This window comes from Mustela erminea, chromosome 2 (genome assembly GCF_009829155.1).
Source record: "Mustela erminea isolate mMusErm1 chromosome 2, mMusErm1.Pri, whole genome shotgun sequence".
In the NCBI taxonomy this organism is placed as follows: Eukaryota; Metazoa; Chordata; class Mammalia; order Carnivora; family Mustelidae; genus Mustela; species Mustela erminea.
Window position 1 is genome coordinate 54000572 of NC_045615.1, and position 27239 is coordinate 54027810.

Here is a 27239-nt window from a genome sequence, read left to right on the forward strand (position 1 = left end):
ACACTAGTTGAGCTTCTAATAATTTTGAATATATGTGTATATATTTACTGTGCAATACGCCATATTGTTCTTCTCTGTGGGCAGATTAAAAGGACCTGGGGCATCTTGCTTATGAGGCTTAGCCAACACTTTTAGGAAAGAGTTGTTTCCTAATTTTCAAGTGAAAATATCCTCCGTCTTATGGCTCCTTTTCTTTTTAATTTCAGATTTTGTTGACGGACCTATACACCACAAGGCCTTACTTATATCTGTAACCGTCTGTAGTTTGCTATTGGTCCTTATTATTTTATTCTGTTACTTCAGGTAAGTTTCCAACATCTAGATGTAGAATTTTGAGTTTAAAATACCAGCCTCACATGACTGTTCTACCAGTTGACGTTTTTCACCACAGCTTTCTTTGACTTAATTAAATCTTAGATTTCCCTGATAGTATCAGTGGCGATTGATAGATATTTGTCTTAATGAAGCTATTAATAGATAGGTGTCTCATTTCTGCTTCAGACATCAAAGTTACCCAGGTAAATTTCACTCTTAGGGAATTTAGGGTAGTTAAGAAATTCAGGATCTAGTTGTTACTAAGGTTTGATTCTAAGTGGAGAAATGGCCGTGTTGAACTGAGAATCACTCCAGTAATCCCTTATTTCCCAAGCTAACAATTTCCTCTTAATATGGAAGAATTTTCAACTAATTTATAAATTAGTTATTCAGATAAAATAAACTTGACTATTGAAGTTAAGTGACAGTTACGAATTATTTTCATACACCTAAGAACTTATTTTCTATTCTGTGATGTATCAAGGACGTTTAAATTTTTACATTTGCTTTTTTAAACACTCATTTATGATACTATTCTGCAAGTAGGAGTTGATTCAAGTAAATTCATTTCTAATTGGAAGCATAATTATTGACAAAATGTTTCTAAAGTTGAAATTTATTTATTTATATTATTGCTTTATACATTGCCTGAGGTGAGAGAGTTAGCTTTTATGTCTTCTGTAAATCCTAAATATTCATCTTTAATTAAAGACCTTAAAGGGAAAAATTTTAGGGAATGAGTATTGAAGCTATATAGAAATATTTTTGGAATCCTTGCCAGCAAATAAGCCGTTGAACGGAGAAGAATTATAGATGGTTGAGATCAAGTAAAAACATGTAGTTGACTTAAAAATAGGTTAGCAAAATAATTACGATTTGTATTTTAGTAATGATAATGAAGGGTAATAAATACTAAAAATTTATCTTCTTTTGTGCTAAAATGAAATCTGCTATGATTACTGTTTTATCTGCAGTGTTTTACTCCCATTGCTGCAACTTAGTATCTTAATTACCTTCTTCTGTGCATCTTTAGGTATAAGAGACAAGAAACCAGACCTCGGTACAGCATTGGGTTAGAGCAGGATGAAACGTACATTCCTCCTGGAGAATCCCTGAGAGACTTAATTGAGCAGTCTCAAAGCTCAGGAAGTGGATCAGGCCTCCCTCTGCTGGTATGAGAAGAACATGTCTCAAATTTAAAGGAAATGCCTTCTGAGAGGAAATGTGGATAACCACAGGGTTTCATTTTACTGAAACCGGATAGGGTAGTGGACAAAGAGGAGCTCTGGGTAGTGGATTAGACATCAGATCTCAGATGCAGGGCTTCCTGATAACATTTTGACATACTAGGGGTAAGGTGATTGTTTTTTAATGTAAGTGTATGGTTAGACATTCTGATAAGGAGCAGATTAGAAAACAGTAAACATGGGACCATCTCCCCTCTGTTTTCAGTAAGGATAGCATTACCGAACTTTGGCTTGGTGTTTGAAGGCAAAAGTATTACAATCGACTGGGATCTGAGTATTTCTACAGGGGAAGAATACTGCATTTCAGCTGGAGAGCTTATGTTTCAGGGCGAAGTCCTGGCTTTTCCATTCATGAGAGATTTAATTTTCTGATGGTCCGCACTGCCAACCTTGAAGAAAACATAGAATGCATCCAAGGCACTTGTTTTAATGAAAAAAGCATTTGGTTCCTTTATAGACCATGCAAAAAGATTGATGGGATGGAAAATAACAATTTTAATGGAACTATTTTCCTTCAGAAACTCTTAAGATTGATTTTCCTCATCTTTTTCTTTTTTTTAATTTTCCTCATCTTTATTGTCTGGTTCTGACTTTGAATATCATATTTACTTGATTGTTTTGGTGACCTTTTATTTTAGTACTAAAAAATTTTTTTTTAATCTCAAGGCAAGAATTATAACTTTATTGAGATCGGAAACCTATATGTATTTAATGTATAGAAGTATGTATTTGGTGTGTGCAGCTGGAAGAGTTTGGGGATAAGTATACATCAATGAAACTATACCCCCAACTTATGCCATGAGCATATCCATAATCTGCAAGAGTTTCCTTCTGCCCTCTTTATTTTTTGTTCTTTTTTTGTTTTACATGTAAGAACACATAACGTAAGATCTACTCTTTCAATTTTAAGAATACAACACCCTGCTGTTAATTGTAGGCACTGTGCTGTGCAGCAGATCCCTAGGCCTGACCCATCTTGCATAAGTGAAACAATGTTCTCTTTGATTAATATGTCCTCGCTGGGTGATAGGACAGAAGGTAGTCATTAAGAGCCAACTGATACTACTTAGGATGTAGATTTTTTTTTTAATGTAGAAGTTTTTATTATCAAATTTTTTTAATTTAATATATAGCAGATACAATTCTCACATTTAGAAACCTGGATTGTAATTTTTTTAAAAAAGAAAAGTACAAATATGAAAATTCTTTCTAGTATGAATAAATCAGATGTTTATGCTCTCAGAACTGAAACCTGCTTGTTTGCCAGTGTTTTCCTCCTTAGATGTTACGATAAGTCTCAAACCAAAAGTACACTTTAAATTTCTGAATATAATTTAGTGACACTTTTTATCTTTGAGATAAATTCCTAGTCTTTTAAGCGTTGCCAATTCCATTAGTATGTTCATTAAATTATAAGAAGATATATTATCGCTAGAAAAGAAGCAAATACAAAACTGTTTGTGTTAGGAAATGCTCCATAGATTTACATAAGCAATGCTTTGTAACATCTGTAGATTAAATATAATATTTCTGTAATAAATGTGGGAAGTTTCCTCTCAAGTCTGTAATTTAACTGCTAGCAGATTTGGCTCCCCTCTGCTTAGTGCTTAGTGCTTTTGATGCTTCTGTTCCCCCATTTGGAAAATGGAAATACACTGAACATTTCCTTGTATGGCATGTTTGACTCCTAAATTGTTCCTTACTTCCTTCAGACTAAGTGGCTGAATTGCATGTCAGCAACGCTTCTTGATTTTTTAATCTTTCTTTTTAGAAGATAACATTTAAAAAAAAAAAAAAGATTTTATCTTTCCTCAAAAAGCTTTCAGTCTGATATTGGTGCTGTTAATGACTCAGTACAGATCACATAGTTCTTCAAAGTGTAAAAGCAGAAGGAAACACTGCAGCTTTACTTGATGGGAAGCCTATCTCTGCGAAGAGTGCATTCCAGTTTTCTGAACAGATCTTCTAAGAGTTCTGTGTTAGGATCCTTATATATGCTTCCCGAGTTAGGCCAGTTGTCACCAGGATTCAGCCATGTCAGTCATGGAGTTCTTCAGATATTCTGCTGAGTGCGGATGGGCTGCAATCGTATGTGAAGGGACATTAGACCTGCAGGCCACTTCCTTGCCTATTTTCTCTCTCTTTGCTCTGCCTCTCTCTCTAAGTCTTCACAGCGCTCTTACAGCTTAACTCTCTCTCCAAATCTAACCTCTTTTTCCTCTACCTGTCCAGTTTACATTCTTGACCTTGGCAAGTAACCGTTCCACTTCATCATTTAATTTTCAACAATTTCTTGCTGTTTCCTTCTTTTCCTTTTATCTTCTGTTTCTTTACATATTGCATTTAGTGTCCCTTGGCATTCTATAGCTGAGAATTCCAGTATCTGTAATCTGATGGGGTTCAACCCCCTTGGGTTGTTTTTCTTGACTCTCATTTATGATGGCTGTTTCCTTTTGATTTAAGGAATTTATTCCGTGGGGTCTTCTTTTCCTCTCTCCCTTCCTTCCTTCCCTCCGTGTACTTCCCTCCCCTCCCCTCCCCTCCTCTCCCCTCCTCTCCCCTCCCTCCCCTTCCTAACCCTTTCCTCCCTGCCTTGGGGAATTTCCTGTATTCCTTTGTGAGGTCAATAATTCATTAGTTTTTTATTTCTTATATTTTACCATAATCAAGTTGTGTGGTGGCAAGAGTTCCTTCAAGGTATCTAATGCATCTGGCCGCAGTGGTGGCCAATAAGATTCTCAGGAGAGGATTTGTATTTGTTTTTGCTGGGAACCATGGTGTGCTACCAACCTCTGGCAAATTTAGTGTCCCTCCGTGGTCCCAGCTTCATGCTGAGGCCCAGGTTCAATTTCTTTACTTTTAAGGAGTTCAGGGTTTCGATCCCGGATCCCAGCGCTGGTGTTCTTCCTCTCCCAGATAGCAACCTAGCTTTTTGCGGGTTCTTAATGCATACTGTTCCCTGCTCTGACCTCGGCTCTTCCCTCCCTCCCTCTCCCCGCCCCCCATCCTCCCTTTTCTACTGGGAGATTCCCTTTATTTTGGGGGGTGTCCAACAATGCTTTACAAGTTAGTTTCATTGTATTTTATCCACAGTCAAGTGCATAGTGGATGAGTCCCTTCACAGGGTCCCACTGCAGAAGTGGAAGGGAAAAGTATTCTATTCTGCTAATGAAACCATTCAGGGCTTTCTACCCCTCCCCCCCCGAATATTATAATAGATAAGAGGAAATAGTTAATGTGGAAGCAATAATTCAAACATTCAGAACCCACAATCAGTTTCAAATACATTTAAAAGGGGGCAACATAAATGAATAAATACAAGTAATGTGTCTATATAAAGAAAAACTACCAGCTAAATATATTTTGCGTGCAGTAATTGTGTCTTCTCTGGAGGAAAAAAAAAAGAAGAAGATTAAACAAATCTGTAGTGCTGTGAATACACTAACAGTGTGTTTTGGGATTTAACAGGTCCAAAGGACTATAGCTAAGCAGATTCAGATGGTGAAACAGATTGGAAAAGGTCGCTATGGGGAAGTTTGGATGGGAAAGTGGCGTGGCGAAAAGGTAGCTGTGAAAGTGTTCTTCACCACAGAGGAAGCCAGCTGGTTCCGAGAGACAGAAATATATCAGACAGTGTTGATGAGGCATGAAAACATTCTGGGTGAGTTGGTGCGGCAGTGTTCAGGGTTCCCTCGCTTTCCTCCAGTTTTTGTTCACATCTGCCCATGAACTCATCTGTCTAGACCTGTTATGAAATATATAGACGTTGACTTCTTGGCCTGAGCCCAAGAACGTCACAAGCCTCTAATGGGAGACCTCACAGGAGGAATGACTAAGGCACTTCTGTGAATGATTCGTGGGCTGGAAATGGGCCGTGTTTTTCTTCAGGGACAGGAAATGCAAATGTAACACCAGCATTTCTTAGGGTTTCTTAGGGATTTGAAGGAGCACACAGTTAAATGTTGTGAAAAGTTCTAGAGGTTTTATCTGCAGGGTTTATATATAGCCAGAGTTTTTATATGGAGAACTGAGTTTAAAAAAAAAAAGTCTCTCAAGTTAGCAATGATGTAGCTGAATCAGTCAAGTAGAAAGCATGTGTGCCCCAACTCAAGACCCTGTTTTGTAAACAGTGTCTTATGTATAACTACGATGATGCCTGAGCTATTTACTGTGACCATAAAAATAACTTAAATATCAACTACCGACCAGGAAGGGATCATGTTTTCCAGTACAGACTCTTAATGCTCTCTCCCTCGACTGTTTTGATTGCCTTTAATTGGTTTTAATAATTCAATACTGTCATGGGCATAGTCGTAAAGCCGAATGAAATGCCCAACAAAGACACCTATGATAAAGAATGATGTTTGGGTGTATGAATTATCCTTGATATTGTTCAGAACATGCTTGGGTTCAAACCTTTTTGTCTTTCTTCCTTTTAGGATTCATTGCTGCAGATATCAAAGGGACAGGGTCCTGGACCCAGTTGTACCTAATTACAGACTATCATGAAAATGGTTCCCTCTATGATTACCTGAAGTCCACCACCCTCGATACAAAATCGATGTTGAAGTTAGCCTATTCTTCCGTCAGTGGCCTGTGTCACTTACACACAGAAATCTTTAGCACCCAAGGCAAACCGGCAATCGCCCACCGAGACCTGAAAAGTAAGAACATCCTGGTGAAGAAAAATGGAACTTGTTGTATAGCTGACCTGGGCCTGGCTGTTAAATTTATTAGGTTAGTACCGAAGTGAACTAATATACTTTGTGTGATTCTTTTCTATCACTTTTACAGCTTGTGCATTCTGGAGCAGAGTGCTTCTAGGGTATTTAGTAGAGAAGGAGTTTTATTAATGATGACATTTCTTGGGAGGGAAAAAGAAACGTTTATTTGAAGGAACATGTATTTGTGTCCTGTGGTGTCTGTGCTCATCAGTGACCTGGCTTCCAGAGTTTGCATTTGGTTTGCTGCTCTCTTTGAGCTCTTTAGAAAAGAGGTCTCTCTTGTCTGGGATGATTTGGTGAGGCTTCTGCTTAGCATTTGTAAGTAGGAAACGGTTTTAGTATAGATCTACGTGTGATATAGTGATAAAGGCAGTTTTTTTTTTTTAACATGATATAAAAAAAGATAACTTGCATAGTTATTCTGAGAAACTAACAAACCGCACACTCAGCGTTCGGCACTGCTGTACTGTGACTTACACAGCGAATATGACACCGGGACACATACAGCATCGTATGTCACAAAACAGTGATTTCAGACCCCGGGTTGCTGGGAGTGACAGCAGTAGCTTCTAGGGAATGGAGAGGGGGACTGCCCAGTGCATTAGGCTCTCTTTTGCCTACCCTCCTTCTGAAGGGAGCAGCCCATTCTATCTTGGGAGGACTTAATTAGAAGAAATGATTCCTTTGCTTTGAAAGCAAAACAAAGAGTTTGCAAACTACTGGCATAGAGGGATCATCCTGTAACTGCCTTTTTAAAAACTGAGTCTAGGCTTAGCCTTTATTTAATTGCTGCATCCTCTTCTGGATTTTTGTTTTGTTTTGTTTTGTTTTAAATCCCAAAGAAGACTTGATAAAATATGGAGAAGAGCACAGAGGAAAAGCCGTGGAGATGATTAAACATTTGGAAAATAAAACTCATGAGGAAGGACTAATGGATTGATATTTTTACCCAGAGGTGAAGACCGAGTTTAATAACAGGCCCCAAATACGGGAAGGCCTTCACCATTTAAAGGATGGTAAATTAGATGTTCTCATCTTTAAAATCAAATGATCTGGATTATAGATTTCAGTTAGAAATAAGAACCTCCTGTCAATAGGATGAATAAATCCTCTCTCTCTCATGAATTCTTTTTTCTGACCTATAGCCTTTTTCAAGTCTCCTCTACAAAAAAAAAAAATAATAATAATAATCCCATGATTCTTCTCACATAAGCAGCCTCTCTTCTGTCCTCCCATGTTAAATTTCTTGAGAGTTCCAAAGAGTAATCATCTTTCACAATCCAGTAATTCATAATATCTTGTGATTTTGTGTCTTCTGCTCCCATCTCTCCTGAGCTGCTTTTTTTGAGGGATACCGTTGGTCTTTGTCACCAGGAGCCTTTCCTTTTGTCATTCCACCTTCCAAAGAGCACAAACCTTTCTTCCTGCTGTTTTCTTGATGTGCCTTTTTTCCAGGTTCACTTTCTTTCTCTGTGGGTTCTGTTCTCTGTGAACCTTTTACATATTTCCCTACTGCTAGATTTCCTGCTGGGTCTGCTTTTTCTTTCTTGCTCCCAGTTTTGGTTGATCCATTCTAAATTGTGAGGTGCCTGACATTTCCTTTGTTCCTTAAGATTTTGGTTTGCTCAGCTGAATGAATTCTGTCTCTGTGACATTCTCATTTGAACTTCTTTCAGTTTGGGTCCTTGGTCGTTTTTCTAGATTCTGAAGTAAAGCATTTTGTTGTTACCTGCTCTTCGTTTTTCCCATTTTCATTTTCCCCTCCATCATGCTGCCAGATTTATCTTCTTGAAATGTAATTTTGGATAGCAAGATAATTTCATAGTTTCCTATAGCTTGGGGTTCAAATATAGTTTATAGCCTAAACACACCTTGAAGTGTGTTTAACACGCTTTTAACATTACATGAATACCCAGCATTTCTTCTTCTGTTTAGGTAAACTACTGTTTTTTTTTTTTTTTTTTTTTAAAGATTTTATTTATTTATTTGACAGAGAGAGATCACAGGTAGGAAGAGAGGCAGGCAGAGAGAGAGAGGAGGAAGTAGGCTCCCTGCTGAGCAGAGAGCCCAATGTGGGACTCGATCCCAGAACCCTGAGATCATGACCTGAGCCGAAGGCAGCGGCTTAACCCACTGAGCCACCCAGGCGCCCCGGTAAACTACTGTTTATCTTCACAATTTCTTCCTTTGGGATACCTCCTATTGTTCCCTTCCAAGTCTGAATTTTAGTTGGCCTTCTGCCCTCCCCTGTAACCCTGGGCACACTGTCATGACCTTTCTCACTCTCTTGTCCAGTAATCATTGCCTATGTCTCTGTCATTCCCAATGAAGACTAAGTTCCATGAAGGTGGATACCATGTTTTTTTCCTCAAATTTACATCCCTAGTGCCTTTCCTTGGTGCCCATTACTTGGGCGTTGCTTCAAAATTATGTATAATGTCAGATAAATGATTCCTCGTGAATTACAGGATGAAGAAAGAAAAAGCGTCTTTTCTTAGCTCCAGAGGTTCTATGCAGTCTGGATTAAACCTACTTTCCTAGTTTTATTATCTTGTAAACCCTCCAACTTACATGCTTTCATTTGCAAAACTGAAGTATTTGTGTTTCTCCACGTGAATTCCTTGTTTGCTACTGCCTTGCGTTTGATTGAACAGTCTATAGTTTGGAATCCCCTTGCTTCTCCTTGTACCTAATCCAGTCTCCAAGCTGCCTTTACGTCCCTTTACCCATCCCCCAGCCAGGAATAATGACATCCTCTTCTGTACTCCTGCAGTAATTTCCTGGCCCTTGTCTGCCCGATACTGTAAGTATTAAATGCAGGCCTCCTTTTGCCTACTTGTCCTTGGACATCTTGAGAGAGAGGTCCAGGCCAGATTAATTAATGTATTTCCCATTTGACATGACATAGCGAACTATCCGTAAAAGGTATTTCCACATTGTTTTGAATCGATACATCTTGGCCATATCAAAGTAAATGAGAACTTTCCTTCTCTATAGACCTTTAAACAAGCAAGGAAGCGAGTGTTGTATTTCTGAAACTCAGCTCTGCTGAATGGAAGGAGAATGAACGTAATGACCTCTCAAATTTCATGCAAACCCTGATTCTAGAAAGTGGAGGGGAATTTTTTAAGGGATAATTCAGAGATATCTTTGGCATATATTGACCATTAGCAAGAGAGCAAAGCTTGAGGATACTGTCTCGAATGCGAAACTGTGGCTGTTGGAGGCACCGACCTCATATGGCTAGAGAGTAGCTGTGGGGCCACTTACTGTTCTGGGCCTCAGTTTCCTTCTGTTAAATGGAGGTTGCCTTTGATAAGTTCAGAGGCCCTTTTCACATTTTATTTTCTGTGTTTCAAAGGAACTCTGCTCTTCTTGATGTTTGAGCCTTGCTTTTAAACCTTGCCTTTTATGTTTCTTTGGTTTTCGTTCTTTTCCTGATTTTCCTGTTTGAGGGCACTGCACACACACAGATAGTTAGAGATCTGATTACAGGTGGGGTCAAAACTAACCCAGTGTGGAGTTCTCGGACTTCATAAGTGAACTTCCTGTGAGAATTGAATCTTTACCATGGTCTCTACATGGTAAGTGTTCTCTCAGGCTTTTAAGTAATTTCTGGGAGGTTTCCAGGGAAGTTGAGAGCCACAGGGAGAGCGGACTGTACTTTAGAGATTTCCTGCTTATGTAATTTTTTTAAAATCCCGTATGCATTTTTTTTCATGCACTCTCTCGAAAATGATATAAGTGGTGATGTATTTCCTGCCCAACAGAGATTTAGTCGTGGTGATGTTGTAGCAGACATCATCCTAATCCCAGATCTCTCTGGGGAGGAGAACAGTGACCCGTGAAATCCCTTAAAGGAACTCAGAGATCTTTTTACTTTGGAGGATCAAGCAGCCCCACTGGTTCTCCAGTGTCAGAATCGTATTTTCTTATGGGGAACTTAAGTCCTGGTTTAGGGCTTCTCCGACACAGATCTCACAGCTGATGATTGTCAGGTTGTCTAAAAGGTGAGGAGGTGGGGTGGCCCAGCCCAGAGGGCAGAGCATTTCTCCAGCGTCTTTCTCAGGCCCTGACTACTAGCCATGCTTCCCCTTTGCGTACCTAGTGGCATTTTCAAAAAGTGACATGCCTAAAGACTCTCCAGAGGCCGAGAACTAAACAAATTAGCGGCTGGGTCAGCATGTTCAGTCAAGATTTCTGCAGCCTCTGCACTTCCTTTTGAAGGGTCTTTAGTTCTAGAGTTCTGTTTTGCAGAAATCACTGAAGCATTGAGTCCTTTCGAAAGTGCAGCAGAAAACTCTGCTCACTGGTTAGCATCTGACTGGGCAGAGTGGAAGGCAGCCAATCAGCCGCTTACCAGATGCTCCAAGAAACACCAGGGGGTGTGCACAGCCCCTTCTTCTGAAGGCTCACAACAGTCTCTTGTGGTTGCTCAGGCTGTAGTCTGAGGTTCTGTAGTCTCTGGTGTATTTCACAGGGAGTTAATTTCAGAGCTCAGTTTCAAGCCTGGAACCAACTAGTGGCGCCCTCACCTGTCTTCTGTCCCCTGCCCTTCTTCCCTTGTTCTTTAAAATTCAGTTCTTTTTTTTTTTTTTTTTTTTTTTTTAAGATTTTATTTATTTATTTGACAGAGAGAGACCACAAGTAGGTAGAGAGCCAGGCAGAGAGAGAGGAGGAAGCAGGCTCCTTGCTGAGCAGAAAGCCTGATGTGAGGCTCGGTCCCAGGACCAAGAACCATGACCTGAGCTGAAGGCAGAGGCTTTAACCCACTGAGCCACCCAGGCGCCCCTCAGTTCTTATTTTTTAAAAAGCTTTGTAGCTTATTAAAGGTGTACGATGTTTGCTTCTCTTCTTCCTCTATTACCTTTTTACCTCCCTTCTCCCTCTCTCCCCCTTTTTATCTCTCCCTTTTAGACAACCAGCAACACCCAGCAGGAGACCACCCATATGTGTGCCAAGGCTCAACGAGGTAGAGCTGCCTCATTCGGAGCTAACACCTCGATTCCCCTGCTGGTCACTCATGACCATGGTGGGCTCTGCGTGTGACTTTCATGCAACTCTCCCTGCAGCTGATGGTCCAGTGGGAAAGTGCGCTGTGCTGAACCAGTGGCTTTCTCCTTTACATAATCCTTCTTGCAAGAATTCCTGCTATGCATTTATACTTAGGAGGTTTAACTGACATGAAAAATTTAACTCAAAACAAAGTTAAGACAAAGACTCTATTTTTTAAAAATCTATTTTATTTTTATTTTTAAAAATCTATTTTTAAAAGTCCACTTTATTATATTCTACCACCAAAATAAAGAACTTTTGCATGCCTTTCCTCTGGTGCATCATGGTTGAGAGCATGAGGCACGCCTTGTTCCCCAGTCTCATGCTTTTTGCCCATGTTCTTTCTCCAGGCCTCACAGGCTCCTGGCTGGAAGCTCTACTTTCAGCCTTTCTGGATTCATAGGAGCTCTGCGGTTCCCTCTGTTGGTTACTTTAACACCTGCGAGGCACATGTGCCACTCTAGGCACCAGGGCCAGACCCAGGCAGACACTGCTGGAAGCCCACCTGAGTGTACGCGGTAGGCAGGGAGTTGCACTGTCTATAGACAATAAAACCAATTAAAATGATAACTGTGTGCCCAAGTTCTAAACCATGTCAGTGACAACATCAGTCTCCCAGCAGGTCCCATCGCTTCCACTGTCCCCTACTTTTTAAGCCTTCCTTGTCACCTTCAGAGGAGGAAAGTCTTAGTTTTGTATCATTTAATTTCCTTCTCTTCTTCTCTTTTCTGGCTGTCACTGTCTCACGCTGTCTTCCTTGCTGCCCTCCCCCTGCCTAGAGCACTTGCCTTGAGAACTCTCACTCACTTTGTGTCCCCGTGGGAGCAGAAGAGCCACTGCGTGTACACTTGAAGACCCTTTTTTCATGGCTGTTGACTTCCCACGTCACCATGCTGGCATTTTCTTCATCATCCGGGGGACTTGGGTCAGAAATACAAAGTTTGTTTTCATACCTCCTTATGAAATCCTAGCTGAGGGCATCCTGCATTTTGAGATTCATATAAAAATGCCCTTTATCACCCCTAATCCTACCTACTCCAGTAGGGAACTCTGTGTCACTCACGGCATCTGGGGATTCTAAGGAGCCGTGTTCCTCTCGTCCTGCCACCTTCGGTCTTTGTTGTGCCTTTTCCATGTGGTGTAGTTGCTGATGCTTCTCTTCCGCAAATACCATCAACACAAAGTTGAAGAGAGTTTTACTCAGGTATGATTAGCCATAAAATTCATGCTACTGGAACATTTTTCAGACTTTTGCTTTCTACAGGAGCTTAACATCTTGTCATGACCCTAAGCCAAAATGGAGAACCTGTTTTCTCCTTAATTGATTTGCCTTATTCTCCGATTCTTCCAAATTACTGTTTTTTACTCAGAAAATTATAGGTATTTTAATTTTTTATTTAATCCTGCCCCAGCCTGTTGTCTCTAAAGTTCATAAAGAAAAACACCCACTAATATAAGATTATAATTCATTTTTTTTTCCTGATGAGTGTGCCTGACATCACTTCATTTAGTTTATTTTGTTCAGATTATGTTTTTATGTTTTTCCAGTTCTACGGAAATCTTTATTATACTGCTACTCACATTAACAGGGACAAAAGCCATGTGGGATTTAGTGGAAGTGTTAATTATAAAAGTATATGTGGACAAAAATACCTACCCCCGTGGTACTCTAAACTCAGTTTTTCTGTCTTTAGCCCCTTGCATATTATTTCCAGCCCTTCTCCAAGGGAAGGGAGGAGAGGGATCCTGTTTCTTCCATGGTGAATGTGACATCCATGCTTTTGATGGACTATTTTCAGTTCTCCTTGGTAGAAACCCATCTTCTCTGTATTTTTCTCCACTTTCTTTAGATGTCTTTTGCTCTTCAGAGCCTTATGCCACCAACCTATCTATCCCTTAACTCTTGAAATGTACATTTTTCTTGCTCCTGATCCTGCTGAGTTCTTATTTATAATATCTTAAATGAAATCTATGTACATAAAAGTATAACAAATGGTAAGGCACTCCGATAACAATTATAATGTGGACAAAGTCAACAATTTGCCTTATTTCTATCTGGTCGTCTTTGTGTGGAAGATAGCCCTTTGCATTCTCCCTATTTTATTCCCCTTTATCAGTCCCAGAAGTAGCCATTATCCCGAGGCTGATACTCATTTTTGCTCTGTGTGGTTCTATGCTTCGACCACATGGATGCGTAGCCTCCCCAGCTCCAAGGGTTATTTGTGCACTTGAAGTTCATTTCTCTGCTTCTGCCCTCCTTGTGCAATGTCCATCTTTTCTAAGGAACCTTGTTTCTCACTCCTCCGGCCCTTCCATGGACGAGAAAGCAAGGAAAAGCTGAAGGCACCCTGTCCTTTCCTGCTTTCTTCTTCCTCCTTGCTCCTTTCCTTCAGTTACTTAATACCTTCTTCTTATGTGCCCTGCACCATCAGACTCTTATAGCCTCTTTTTCTCCCTTTGTTCTTGGTGCCCCAGCATTTAATATCTCTGGCTTTTATTTTTGCTCTTGAAGATTAACAAGCTTAGTTTTTCTCTGCCCTAATTTGGGAACAGGTAAGATAATGTTACTGAGAACCTGAGAGAGAAATGCAGTTTAATTATTTTCCAGTATAGAAACACTCCTGAGAGAAGAAGGGATGGAGCTGTCTGTCTTGGAGACTCTGACCCTTCATAACATCAGATATGAATTACTTATAATTAACATGTTTGTCATTTAAATGTAGAGCTGAAGGCATTTGCCATTAGGCTCATAGTAATCTTTTACAAAATTGACTTAACAAAATTCTATTTATCATTTTACCTATTGGTAACGTCTCATTTTATGGTCTACCTACAAAAGAGATTTTTTTATTTCTTTTCCAAGTTTTCATAGCAAAGTTTACTGCAAACAAAACTTTTCTTTCTTTCACTGAGAATATATTATCTGCCTACTATGTGCAAGCACATTATACATGGAGATGGATTGAGATGATACCTTTTAGGGCTGTAACAGATGATTCTACCAGATATTCAGGCTTCAAGGAGTTTACACTTTTAGGTGGGAAGACGGATATTTATTCACATACTAATAAGGCAACACCAAGGGTGAGGAGAAGAAGGTAGAGGAGAGATAGTAATGCCAAGCTTCATGGCATGTATAGGAAACTGTTTTTTGGGAATCTGACGGACCAGCGAAATCCTTGATTGTGTATTTGTTCAGTGTTTGAAGGAAAGAGAGTTTAGGGATGAACTCTGTCTAGTCTGGCCATCACAGATCTTATTCTATCATAGATAACAATTACCGTTCTGTTTCCAATAGGTGTTTCCATGTCACACATTCTATTCGCCCTTCCTGACCTTCCAAATCCAAATAAAGCCCAAAGGATCTAAGAGTAAGAATGGGAAGGAATCACCTAAAATTTTTATCAGCTGTGGTCAGAGTGTATCTTTGGCCTAAATATACTCTTATAGGGCACATTTTAAGACTATTCATGGTTTCCTTTCCCAGTCTATGTCTATTATGAATATAATTTAGGCCCTTTACCGGTTTCTTTCCATCTGCAAGACCCCATATTTGTTCCTTGGTATGGAACCCACAATTTTGTACCCATGGCACTTGTCTTCCTCTGATGATTCAGAGTTACAAATTATGACACATGAATGAAATGCCTACTATGTGTTCACAGAAGAGATGTCAGTATAATTAAAGATGGAATTTTTGTAGCATCTTTTTTAAATCTGATATTTTCCATTTTATCATGAAGATATTTCTTGGCTCATTTTCTTTCCTTATCATTTACTATTTAGGTACACAAATGACATTTTTCTGTTATATTGTACTGGTAAATACTAGGAATTCACATTTTTCTAGAAAATGAGCCTCATAGAGCCCAGAACATTAAGACCTACATTTATAGATTAAGGCTTATTTATTTATTTTCCTTTTAAAAAAATATACACTTTAAGTTTTATTTAAAAAACAAAACAACCAACCAACCAAACAAAAAAGGCTTCTTCAGAGTAGTTGCTCCTAGAAGATCCCGAGGAGCCTAATAAGAGTACAGGGGGCCTGTCTGCTGTAATGGCTTTAGATTGAAGATTTTAGCTGGAAATGAATTTAAAATTGTTCTAAGAATGAAGCTTTCTACGTTTTAGTAAATGTTAACAGTTTGGAGATCTGCAGAGAGACATCTGCCATCCTTTAAATTTTCCAAAGTGACATATGTATTTTATGCTTCAGAAACTAGAAATCGAGGCAATAAGATCAAACCCAGAGATTCTTTCCAAAAGCCACTAGTGTTTAGGAAAATTTGGTATCGCCTGTGGCACAGCCTGAGAACTGTGATATTTGCTATATGTAATTTCCTCATTGAGTAAAAACAAACAAACAATCAAAAACCATGTAAATGCATGAGAGACAGTGGAGTGTGATGAAAAGAAAAAAAAAATTCTCAAGAATCAGGAGATAACAAGGTTTATCCACAATTTCCCACAAACTTTGGTTGATAATGACTTTTTAGTCCCTTTTGTTTTTCTTTCTTTCTTTTTTCTTTTTCTTTCTTTCCTTTTTTTTTTTTTTAAGATTTTTATTTATTTATTTGACAGAGAGAGAGAGAGATCACAGAGGGAGAGGGAGAAGCCTCCACACCAAGCAGGGAGCCTGATGCGGGGCTCCATCCCAGGACCCTAAGATCATGACCTGAGCCAAAGGCAGACGCTTAACCAACAGAGCCACCCAGGCGTCCCAACTTTTTGTCCCTTTTCTGTCTGATAGCTTCTACCTCAAAACTGGGGTTTATTGCTCTTCTTTGTTCCACTGATTTCTACTGATGTAGTGTCAGTGACGCCTCTGATATGGGCTTCACATTGTCCTGGCTGCGAGATTACACATCCTGTCTTGTTTAATCATCAGCTGATGATTAAACTAGGGAGAGACCCTAGTTCCCTGCTTGAGTCGTCTCCTGCAGAGCTCTAGTTCCTGCTCCACTGGGATGAGTTGGTGGTTCCCAGGGCCATCCTGCAGATCGGGGTCCACTCATCCCCAGGGTTGGGGGAAATGATAAGAAGTGGGTCGCATTCTGAAACTTTGATGGAACTGCTGGTTTTATATTCAGTTATTCCTTTCTTCCTTTTATTAAAAAATACATGTTATCTGGTTGATGAAATAATGGTGACCATAAAAAGCTTTGTCATGGGTCCTGCTTATCAGAGCAAAACAGTTTCAGGTCTTTGTTGGTTCTCTTCCCCCTTTAGGTATTTGTACCTCTAAAAACCTTGCAACACATGGTTTAAAAAATACTGTCTCAAACAAACCACCTTGGCATGTACTTATGCCACTTTGAAGAGCCATGCTATGAAAATAGGAAGGGGGAGATGATACTTTGTAGACATTTACTAGATACTTAGCAATTATTTCAAGTTTATACTTGATGCCAATGCAAACTTGTATGTTGCAGCTTCCCTTTGATTGCCCTCTTCACTGGGTTTTTACCTGTGAATATCTAATATAATTCTCAGCAAGAAATATTTTTCAGGGGAACGTTATTCCCCGAAAAGATATCCCTTCACCTTTGCCTGAAAGCCTGGTTCAGGAATCACTTCGATTTGTCATGTGTTGGTCCTTTTCAGTACTGATAGTGCTTTGCTTTACTTTTTCTTCAGTGATACGAATGAAGTTGACATTCCACCCAACACCCGAGTTGGCACCAAACGCTACATGCCTCCCGAAGTGTTGGATGAGAGCTTAAATAGAAATCACTTTCAGTCTTACATTATGGCCGACATGTACAGTTTTGGACTCATCCTTTGGGAGGTTGCTAGGAGATGTGTATCAGGAGGTAAGTAACAGTGATGCCGTTGCACCTGCTCGAGATCCTTGCTTTCTGATCAGAAATCAGAGTTATCATATTGTCCCCAAATCTGATTTTCTTTTATTTTCCACCTTATTTCTGTCAGTGCAGTCACAATCCTCCCAGGAAATGATTTAACCTCTTAGAATTCTATTTGACCCCCTCTTTCGTGCTTCTCACCAACAAGCCAGCCTTAGAAAAAAAAAGTTAGGATTTTAATTGCTTTCCTGTTTCTCACCAACCTGCTGGGGCCCATCTCCAGCTCCCGTGCCCCATCCCCTATGGCTTCCTCTCTGCAGATGAAGGTAGAGACAGAGAGGTGGGGTGAGATAACCCTTCTTTACCCCTCCCCCCACTTGACTTTCTATAGTTCTTCTTCATAAAGCAATTTGAAAACATCAGTTTTTATCAAAAGGAAATTAAAGCATAAGGATGTTACTACTGGTCATGATGATTTTTCTGCAAACAAGGATTCCCTAGTAAGATGATATCAGAAGATATTTTTAAATATTCAGAGGCATTATTATTGTTTGCTGTATTTAGTTTACTGTTGTGTCATCTGCCTTTAAATAGATTCCAGCACTTTTTAGGTGAGAAGCTGAATCTTCAGCTCTTCCGTGACAAGAATCCTGTTGACGGTCATATTCATGGCGGGGCTTGGTTAGAAACCATGCTACTGCTGCTGCTGCCTCTCATGGCCGGTTTAAACTCACTTTTGTGAGACCTTGAGTTTGCCCGAGGTTCTGAAAGTCTAGTGAACACTTAACTGGTACTGGAATTCACTCTTGGACCTGCCACTGACAAGTGACTCAGCTTTGTTTCCGTTCTTTCATCTTAAGAAGGAAGTGAATTAAAAAAGAATTAAAACTGCCTTGTACATAAATAGCATTCAGTAGATCTTAGCTCTTACTTAATATTTTGCTTTTGGTTGGTAGAGGCTTAACTTATATTTAGATTCATATTTAGGGCCACCTGGATGGCTCAATCAGTTAAGTGCCTGCCTTCAGTTCAGGTCATGATCCCAGGGTTCTGGGATTGAGCCCCACATCAGGCTTCCTGCTCCGCAGGGAGCCTGCTTCTCCCTCTCCCATGTCCCCTGCTTGTGTTCCCTCTTTCGCTGTGTCTCTGTCAAATAAATAAATAAGATCTTAAAAAAAAAGAGAGAGAGATTCAGACTTAAATAGAGAAGAGAGACGGTTAATCACCAGGAACTTATACTTTGGGAGACAGATCGTGATGCAGTGACACAATGCCTTCTAATCACTTGGGAGCTCTGAGCCTATTCTGAGCTTAATTTAAAATAGAACGCATTTCCTCTCAAGTGAGAGAACTCCAAAATGAAAATTAACATGGGAAATGTTTCCTAACCAGATAGTGAGTAAATCTCCCGTCTTCTCTGAAGAAGGAAAGAGCTAACAAAAATATAAGTTAACTAATTGTCTATGCCTTGCCTCATATTTTATAGAGAGTAGATGAGCCTATTTTGGAATAACATACTTACACTCAGGATTGGTTTATAGAAGCTGAAGGAGTAGTAGAGTACAAGATTACTTTCTCAGTACACTTTCCTGAACATCTAAAGCAAGCAGGCCCACAAGAAACCTGTATCTGGAAGCCTCTGGGTCAGAATACAGAAGAAACGATCCTTCCCTTAAAAACAAGCCAGGCTTAGAAAAAAAGTTTGGATTTTAATTGGTTTAATGGGTTTGTCTTTGCCAGGGGAGATTTGAGAGGCACTAAGGTGTTGCCTTATCTCTTTATGAGATTGGTTCTTATTTGTCACAGCTGTTTGATTCTCAGCTCGGCACCATACCAGCTGTGTGGCCTTGGACAATTAGTAAATCCCTCAAAAGCAAGTTTTCTCATCCGGATAATACGGATAATAATGCTATCTCATAAACATGTGTCAAAGAATTTAGTAAGATAAATTATACAGCATACTTGCTGATACATGGTATAGACCATATTTGCTTGGTAGGCTCCTAACAAGCAGATTTGTCTCCTCTTTCCAGAAAGGCAAAACACAAAAAATTCTATTCTCTAACACTTTCCTTTATGAAGATGTTGAAAGTTATGGGCTTGTTTGGGTGAAGTAGATTTTGGATGTAGGTCTTCTAAACTTAGGAAGAAAAAGAGAATTCTTGAGGTTTCAGACACCCTTAAGCAGCAGCCCTTATGGAAATTTTGATAATTGCATAATAAGGAGAAAGAAGTAAGGCCTGTAGTTCAAAGACAGACTTCGATTAATTCATAAATTCATGTGGTTCGCTGTGTCTGTGGTGGTATGTACACTTACCCCACTGTGGGTATCAGTCCAGCTGGGCACTGGCACCAGTGCTAGGCACTGAGGGAGACATGCGAGGAGTCAGATAGATGGTCTTTGCCCTCAAGAGTTTCCCAGAACCACTGTCCTGAGAATTAGAAAGGGAGGAAGAACTCAAGTGAAGTAAGCGTCCCCCATTCGTTAGGCCTTGTGCTTTTAGTATTTCCTGTAGAATTAAAACACAAGAGAAGGAACGATGAACACAGATACGTATAATCATGCTGTGTGGTCTCAGTGAGGGACAGAATAAATGGTGAGTGGGAGTGGTCTGAGGAAACGTTTGAACCTTCTGGTCCTTTATGTATGGGTTTGAGTTTGCAGGAAAGGACATATACTCCAGATTTTGTCCGAGTACACCCCAGCGAGTTTAATGATGAGTTGGATAAAATCTGCCAGCTTGATAGTATCGTCTTGTTCCAATAAAAAGCAATGACATTTCTATAATAGATGATTTAGGATAGGGAGGGAAGGTGCACCAAATACATTGTTCAGAGTGACATCCTTTAAGGACAGAGGCTGCTTATAATTATTGTGAGGAGTTAATCAGATAGGGTTGAAAAGAAGATAAAAGTAGCCTACTTTTCTAAAGGACACAAGGATTAAGGTAGAAACTAGATACTAGGAAAAATGAGATGGAATTTATCACGATAAGGGCCATTTTCCTAAGATGACACAGACTTGAATTCCTTAACCCTTCTTTCAACAATACCGATTTTTTCTGATAGTGATGTATTATTTTTTTTTTGTAGAAAGTTTGGTGAAATACAGAAAATTTTAAAGAAGAAAACAATAAAAATCTGACAGTCATTGCACCCAAAAAAAAAAATCATGGTTAATATTTTTAGGTGTGTATAATTTTTAAAGTTTTAAATCTGGAAAAATGCATTCTTATGATTAAGCAGAAAGAAAATGTAAATCTCACATTTTGTTCAAGTAGGATACACTGCCAAATGTATTATGAGATTCCTAATCTCATATTGCAGTAATAGAAACAGTCACATATTATGCGGTATGAGTTTGGGATGTGTCTGCCAAATTCATGTTGAGATTTAATGTAGATTTTTTTTTAATTTGGCATATAAGACCCTTTAAAAAATTGGAAATAAATTTGAGATGCTTGTTTTACTTAGCTTTGGGAAATTTTTTAAAAAGCACTTGAAAACCTATAATAATATGTTTCATTAGGTTTTCTATTTATATTTTTAATTAGATTAAGTGTCATTCGGGCACTTTTTTTTTTTTTAGACTGACTTTGCAGTTTTTTGAGCCTGAACGTGTTTTGAGTACCGATAGGACCTTGCTTTGAGAATAGTTGTTAGACTTTCATTTCCACCTCCCAGAAGATATTAATAGTAGCAATAATTTAAAAACAAACCATATTCTAGGCATAGTGGAAGAATACCAGCTTCCGTATCATGATCTCGTGCCCAGCGACCCTTCTTACGAGGACATGCGAGAGATTGTTTGCATCAAAAAGCTCCGTCCCTCGTTCCCCAACCGCTGGAGCAGTGATGAGGTAAGACTCGAGGTAACCGTGTGACCACGACAGACTTCTAAACAGACTTTACTCTTTTTGCCAAAATTCCAGATACCTGTTACAGGAATGCTCCCCCTCTGTTTTGATGGTGTTGGTAATGGTTCTTCGCTGCAGTCATTGGTGTCATATATTAAATTATCTGTTTCTTTTTGCCAGTTTGAGTTTGTTCTTTCTAAAGTATATGGGGGGGGGGTGTTCCCCTTAGCCTGGACAATAGGTAACACTATTCCATTTACTTATGCTATCCTGACATTTGCCTAAAGGACGTTATTTCTCTGTGTGCATCTTTAAAGCACCATGAATTTTCTCCATGACAGACCAGTGTATACCATTCTCTCATCTTGATGAGAGAAAAGATAGGCATCTGCAGAATCTAGTTTTCCTTACACAGAAGGGACACAAGCTGTGGTTGGGCTGCCTGACTGCGCCATTGGTCTTTGTTAGTAGGGCTGATGTTTGCCCTTTGGAGAAATCCATATTCAGCCTGGCTCTCAGGATGCAGGGCTGAAACCTAACCAAGGCTGAAAAGGGGCTTTTCAGAAGGAGGAAGTGATTTGGGTGGGCCTTGCCTTTCCTGTCTCATGTCATCCTCGACATCCTGCCTATCTGTCCTCTGTACTTGCAAACTCACCAACTCTTGGAGCCCTCTGGCAGGCGGACATGTTCAGAGATGAGTTTGAAGCATCCCGAGGATAAAACACAACCCCATCTCCAAACCCACCTCATCAAACATGTAGCAAAGCCAACACAAGCACATGGAAAGAGCACTTGTTGATAAGCTAATTCTTTAATGTTCAGTGCATTTAAAAATAACCTTTCGTTCATTGGTTTGATGCCTTGTTCCTGAAATGCTAAATAATGCATACATTTTCCAATGAGCTATGCAGAAAACTTTATGAGATGCTGGAGTTACATTATCTTGAAGGTGGTTATGGGCGTTGGTATTACTCAGAATCCCCTTACTACAGATTTCTAATGAAGTGAAATTGTGCTTTTCCACAGAAAGACCAGTAATTGATGCAGCACAGGAGAACACAGGAGAAAGTTTTAGTGAGGCTGTGCACAGGTCATTAATCTTGTTAAATGGTACAGTGCGATGCTATTATTGGAGCAGACAGCTGTGATTTAGGAATAACCATGTTTGTTTGAGTAGTATGGAATTAGATAAAAGATTTAAGCTTATCAAGTGTTATAAACAATGTAGGAGTGTAGAGTGGAATACAGACTCCCTGGGTATTTTTGTATTTGGTTAAGACCGACTTCAAAGACACTCTTGTACAATTAGCAAAACCACCTGCTTACTGCTGTCATAGGGAAGACATGAAAGTCTGTTTTCATTGTTTAGAATTTGCACAAGAAAAGAGTTTTTATGGAATTTTGTCTACATGGTTTTAGGAGTATCTTTGAAAAATATATTTGTACTCCAGAAACCACACACTAAAGGCCACATGTCCGATGGCATCCTTGTAGATAAAACATTTCTCTAGTGTTACTCCTGTTTTCCTTTCCCTCCCCACAGTGTCTAAGGCAGATGGGAAAACTCATGATGGAATGCTGGGCTCACAATCCTGCCTCAAGACTGACAGCCCTACGTGTTAAGAAGACACTAGCCAAAATGTCAGAGTCCCAGGACATTAAACTCTGATGTGAGGAGAAGAAATAAGCATCTCTGGAGAAAGCCAGGAGATATTCTTCTGTTCGTGGGAAGAGCAGAAGATGTTCCGGAAGTAACCACAGTACAAGCCTTGAACATCATCCTGCTTCCCAGTGGGTTCAGCCTCACCTCTCAGGGAGCAGCCTGGACAAAGAGAAGTTCCCAGAAACACGTTCTCATCGTGTCTGTCTGTAGGAGGGAGAAAGTGCTTGGGTAGCTTGTTCAAGATACATGATGCATGTTGCTTTCTAAGAAAGCCCCATATTTTGGGATCGCCTTTTTTTTTTTTTTCCCCTAAAGATGCTTTAATTTTGCCAAAATAGAACAAATCATGTAGAAGTTTTAAGGTTTATACTGTTATAGTTTAATAAATAATAGCAACAAAAGTTCTTCCCGGAAATTCTGCTGGAAGGTAAATTTTAAAATACCTTTTTCCATTAGTGAAAATGCCTTTTTCCATTAAAAAGGAAAAAATACCTTTTTCCATTAGTGAAATCTGTTGCACTCTGCACACCAGAAGACAGTCTGCGGAGTTGGAGAATATAGAACGGAACTCATGTGAAAATCTCCCCGCTTCTGCCTCCTCAGACCGCTTTGGCCAGCCCTGCCTACAGGGGCCGCCGCAGCAATGTGAATGCACCTGGGCACAAGTACCACCTGTGTGGGGCCACGTTTTGGGTTCCTGTGGGTGCCCTTTTGTAGCTTCAGACGACACGGAACAAATGAAGGTTTTCTGTGACTCTGTTAGAAGTAGTTAAGTGTCGATGCCGTTCTTCAGAACTACTCTGTGTTTCTGATTCTTTTAAGGCATTTCTGTCATGGTGAAGTCCTTTCCTTTTCATTAAACACAAACAAAGGTGTTTTTTATGTGCAGAAAATTGACTCATGCCTAGTTTTGATCTCTCAAATGAAAGGATCAATATTAAATAAAATCACAGTCAGCTGGATTAAAAACAAGGCTCTTTAAAATAGAGATACTTTGCTCCTGTGTTGCAAGAAAGATGTGTCAGTAGGACAGAGGATGAGGGTGGGGGTACAGATGGCCTGTTTCTTGGATATGCAGAAGAGCCTGTCTCAGAACCACAAGAGGGAAGGACACACACCTTGTTTTGTATAGACAAAGACAGTTTCTTCTGTGTCTGAGTGAAGGGAAGGGGAGGAAAGCACGTTAGGTTAATTTAACTAAATTTTAATTTAAAAAATATAAATATAACCTCCAGATGGGACAGCAGGAAGAGCTAGTGGAGGCCACAAAATGTGGTAGCTGCTGTGACTTGTTTTTCCAAAATAGATACGGATCAAGCACATACATCTTACATGATAAGTTCCTGTCTTCGAGGAGTGCTGACTCAGTTTATTTTATTCTTGTGATGTTCAGTTCACTTTTTATTTATATATTTTTTCTTCTCTGTGGCGCTTGTGCAAAACATCTCCTCACCTCCTCAATTCTGTGGGGTTTTAAACTTTGGAGGAATGTGAGGCAAATCATTGACAGGGCCAATATTCCTTAGCAACAGGAACATAAAGCTCAGAATTATGAACACCCCTCTCAACTGTGTTCATTTACATTTCCTTACTTTTCTTTGGTTTTCTTTTGTTTCTTCGAAAATCCTGCAGTGTTTAGTGAAGAATTGGGAAGTGCTTCTCCTTGGTCTTTTTAAAAAGGACGTTCCTTCCAGCATACTCTAGGGGGCACTGTTTTATAACACATTTTCACCACTTGGTGCCTGAAGGTTGGAGGGTTTTTGAACATTTGACAGCTGCAAGAAATATGAGAAGATATGCCCCTCACTGCTGAAGGAGGCTTGCAGCTGGTGACTTGTTCATCCCAAAAACCTCTCAGAGCGCAGAGTGGTTGTGAGGCCGCGTCAGTTTGGGGAGAACGCAAGGAGAACTGGTGTTCTCCGTTCTAAGCATTCACTTCCCAGTGCCTCGTAGCTGCATTTTGTTTGTAACAAAGAAGGATTTTCTTAACCCTTGAATAGGAACAAAATTTCTGGTTTTTAAAGATCACAAACAGTTGTTTCCAAATATAATTGTAATGCTGCTTGTAGTAATATTAAAAGTCACCTGAATAACAGTGTAAACAACGGTTCCTTTCCCTTGCATCAAATTGTATTCTTTGTGATAGTTTAGAGGGAATATGTGTCTAGAACTATGCGTGATAATCATCTGAGCCGTGGAGAGAAGCTTCAGTGCTTCTAATCTGATAATCTGCAAACACATGAGTAAACATGGATGCCAGTTAAGTAGGGACGCGTTTGTGTTTCTTGGTTTTCTCCAAATTTAAGCGAGGTTGGGCTTGCTTACATCTTCGATTAAAAATTCTTGTTCTTTTTGGCAAATTTTTATACATAGATAACTTCATATCAAAATATTTTGTGGGGAGGTGATGATTTAAAAGTAAACCAGATTTTTAGAGAGGTGTTAGTTCCAATGAAGAAAGGAAAGAAATCAAAACAGCATCCAGATTTCTTCTAGGTTATTTGCTGTTTTGGAAAAATCTATAGCTTACTTTCTAACTCTCAAACTGATTTACTCACGATGAACATTTAAAAATTATTCTCAATATATTTAAAAAGGTCCCTTTAGTTATTAGAGTCTTTTGATGAGATAGGAATTTATTTATGAGTAGATTTTTCTTTGTGTCTCACCCAAATCTGCCTTGCTTAAGGAATACTAAATTGTTCTCACAGAGACTACCTACTCACTTCCAAATAATCCTTTTTGGTTTTTAAATTTTTAGTAGCTTAGAAGTGAATTTTAGTTTTTTGTTTTGTCTTTCAATAGAATAAGGGGGAACCTGGAAATTATTGTAGTCAGTTGTTTCCTTTCAGGACTCTTTCGAAGTCTAAAATTTTTCTCCTAATCACTCCCTCCCCTTCAAGGGAATCCTAAAATATTAGTTGTTAGCTAATATAAGTTTTATAGGCTAAGATGTTCAGGTTTATAGTTTATGTATGTGTGTACATATTATATAAATATATATGTATATATAAATATTATGTTCAGCTTGGAGTCTGGCACAACTCCATTATGTGGATTAGAGAGTAAAATATTATAGATGATAAAGTACTAAATGAAACATAGTATTTATTTATGAAAGTGTGTAGTTGGTCCAGTCACAAGTGACAGTGCTATGAACACTGTATGAGGAGACAGGCCCTTGGCTCCTGGACAGCACCACTCCGAAGTCACTAGTGACCATTCTTTTTATTCTTTAAACATAAAGCTTCTTAGAAAACATGTCATGATTTGATTTACAAGGAATCCTTTGACACATTTCAATTGTGTAGTCAGGTATAGGAAATACTGAATAATGACAGAATTTCATGTTCCTCAGAGTCATGCATATTCATTAGAAGTTACGGTGGTTTACACTGTTGGTCTGTTCTGGTTCTTCTTTGCTGGTGAGCAGAAAGACACTGGAAGAAGCTGAAATTTTTAAATTTGAATAGTTCTGCAGTTACATCTCCTTAGAAAACCCAGTCACATAGCAGTGGGAATGAAAGAAGTGGTATCAGAAGTGATTTAATTTAGCAATTATGATTCCTCTTGTAAAACAAAACAAACCACAATGCCATATTTTTTGGAGAGAAGTTGGCACTATATAAGGGGTTTTGTTGTCTGTCTGTTTCAAAAGAAGATTCATTTGTGTTCTTTTGGGGAACCAGTGCCTTATTGAATTTGTATATACTGTAATTATTCAGGACTAGGGAACAAACAATTGTATTTGTTACAAATTGTATATGGCTTTGTTTTAACATTCCCCGAAATAAAATGGTTTCTTTCTCCCCTTGGAAAGAACATGTCTGTCATCTTACAGTTGTGCCTTTTTTTCTGTCTTCAAAAACATCGCACGTCGAACAGGGATATATAAAAGAGAGCCATGCAGGTAAGTTTGTATGTTTGGTGGTGGGAGAGCAAGGCAGTGGTCTGATGGCTTCTATTCTCTCTGTAATTAGGAGCCGTAGTCATCTGTTGTTAGAGGAAAGGTACGGTAGTCAGTGGGCTGGGAGAAGTGAAACAGTTTAAAATTGCAGTATGGAAAATGACAGGTGGATGGTTATGGGCAGCACTGAGGGTCTGGTGCGCTGAGAAGACCAACTGTGAGAATGGGGGTGGGGGTGGGAGGGTTGCCGTCTGTGAGGGGAGAGAGCAGAGACGGGCCAGTGGGGCCTGATGGGCCGAAGCCCACAGCAGTGGGTGCCACAGAAGGGCAGTGGTCTGGAAGCAGCAGAACCGTAGGAGAAAGTTCTCAACTTTCCTCCCAACTGTGACATCTGTGGGGTATGGAGGACTGAGACCACTGTTGTTGCCCAGCAAACAGTCCCCTTGGACAAGAGACAGTCCTCTGCAAAGGGAGGGGGAACGTGTTAGGTGATACTAGGTGATGAATCTTGGAAGGCAGTGTAGAAAGTTGAGGTTTGAGGAGCTCTGTGGGAGACGGGATCAGGAGAGACGAAACCCAGACTTGTCTGGGCACAGAGGGCATACAGGAAGGCTTGCATCTTTGTTACTGGTTCTCATGAGAATTGGCTGTGTTTAGCCGGTTG

General features: G+C 39.6%; 1 protein-coding gene across 10 annotated transcripts in view; it reads left to right on the forward strand.

The window, feature by feature from the left end:
* BMPR1B (bone morphogenetic protein receptor type 1B) overlaps positions 1-26495 on the forward strand; it is a 395494-nt gene extending 368999 nt beyond the window's left edge. For 9 of the 10 annotated variants that reach the window (XM_032332935.1, XM_032332934.1, XM_032332938.1 and 6 more), the window contains 7 exons: positions 207-303; positions 1349-1487; positions 5031-5223; positions 6002-6299; positions 16982-17157; positions 20878-21008; positions 22549-26495. In XM_032332935.1, coding sequence (XP_032188826.1) covers positions 207-303; positions 1349-1487; positions 5031-5223; positions 6002-6299; positions 16982-17157; positions 20878-21008; positions 22549-22674 — 1160 coding nt within the window. In that variant the 3' untranslated portion in view covers positions 22675-26495. Of the gene's footprint in view, positions 1-206; positions 304-1348; positions 1488-5030; positions 5224-6001; positions 6300-16981; positions 17158-20877; positions 21009-22031 lie in introns of all 10 variants that reach the window. The other variant, XM_032332941.1, reaches the window with a different exon arrangement.
* Positions 26496-27239: the final 744 nt, after the last annotated feature.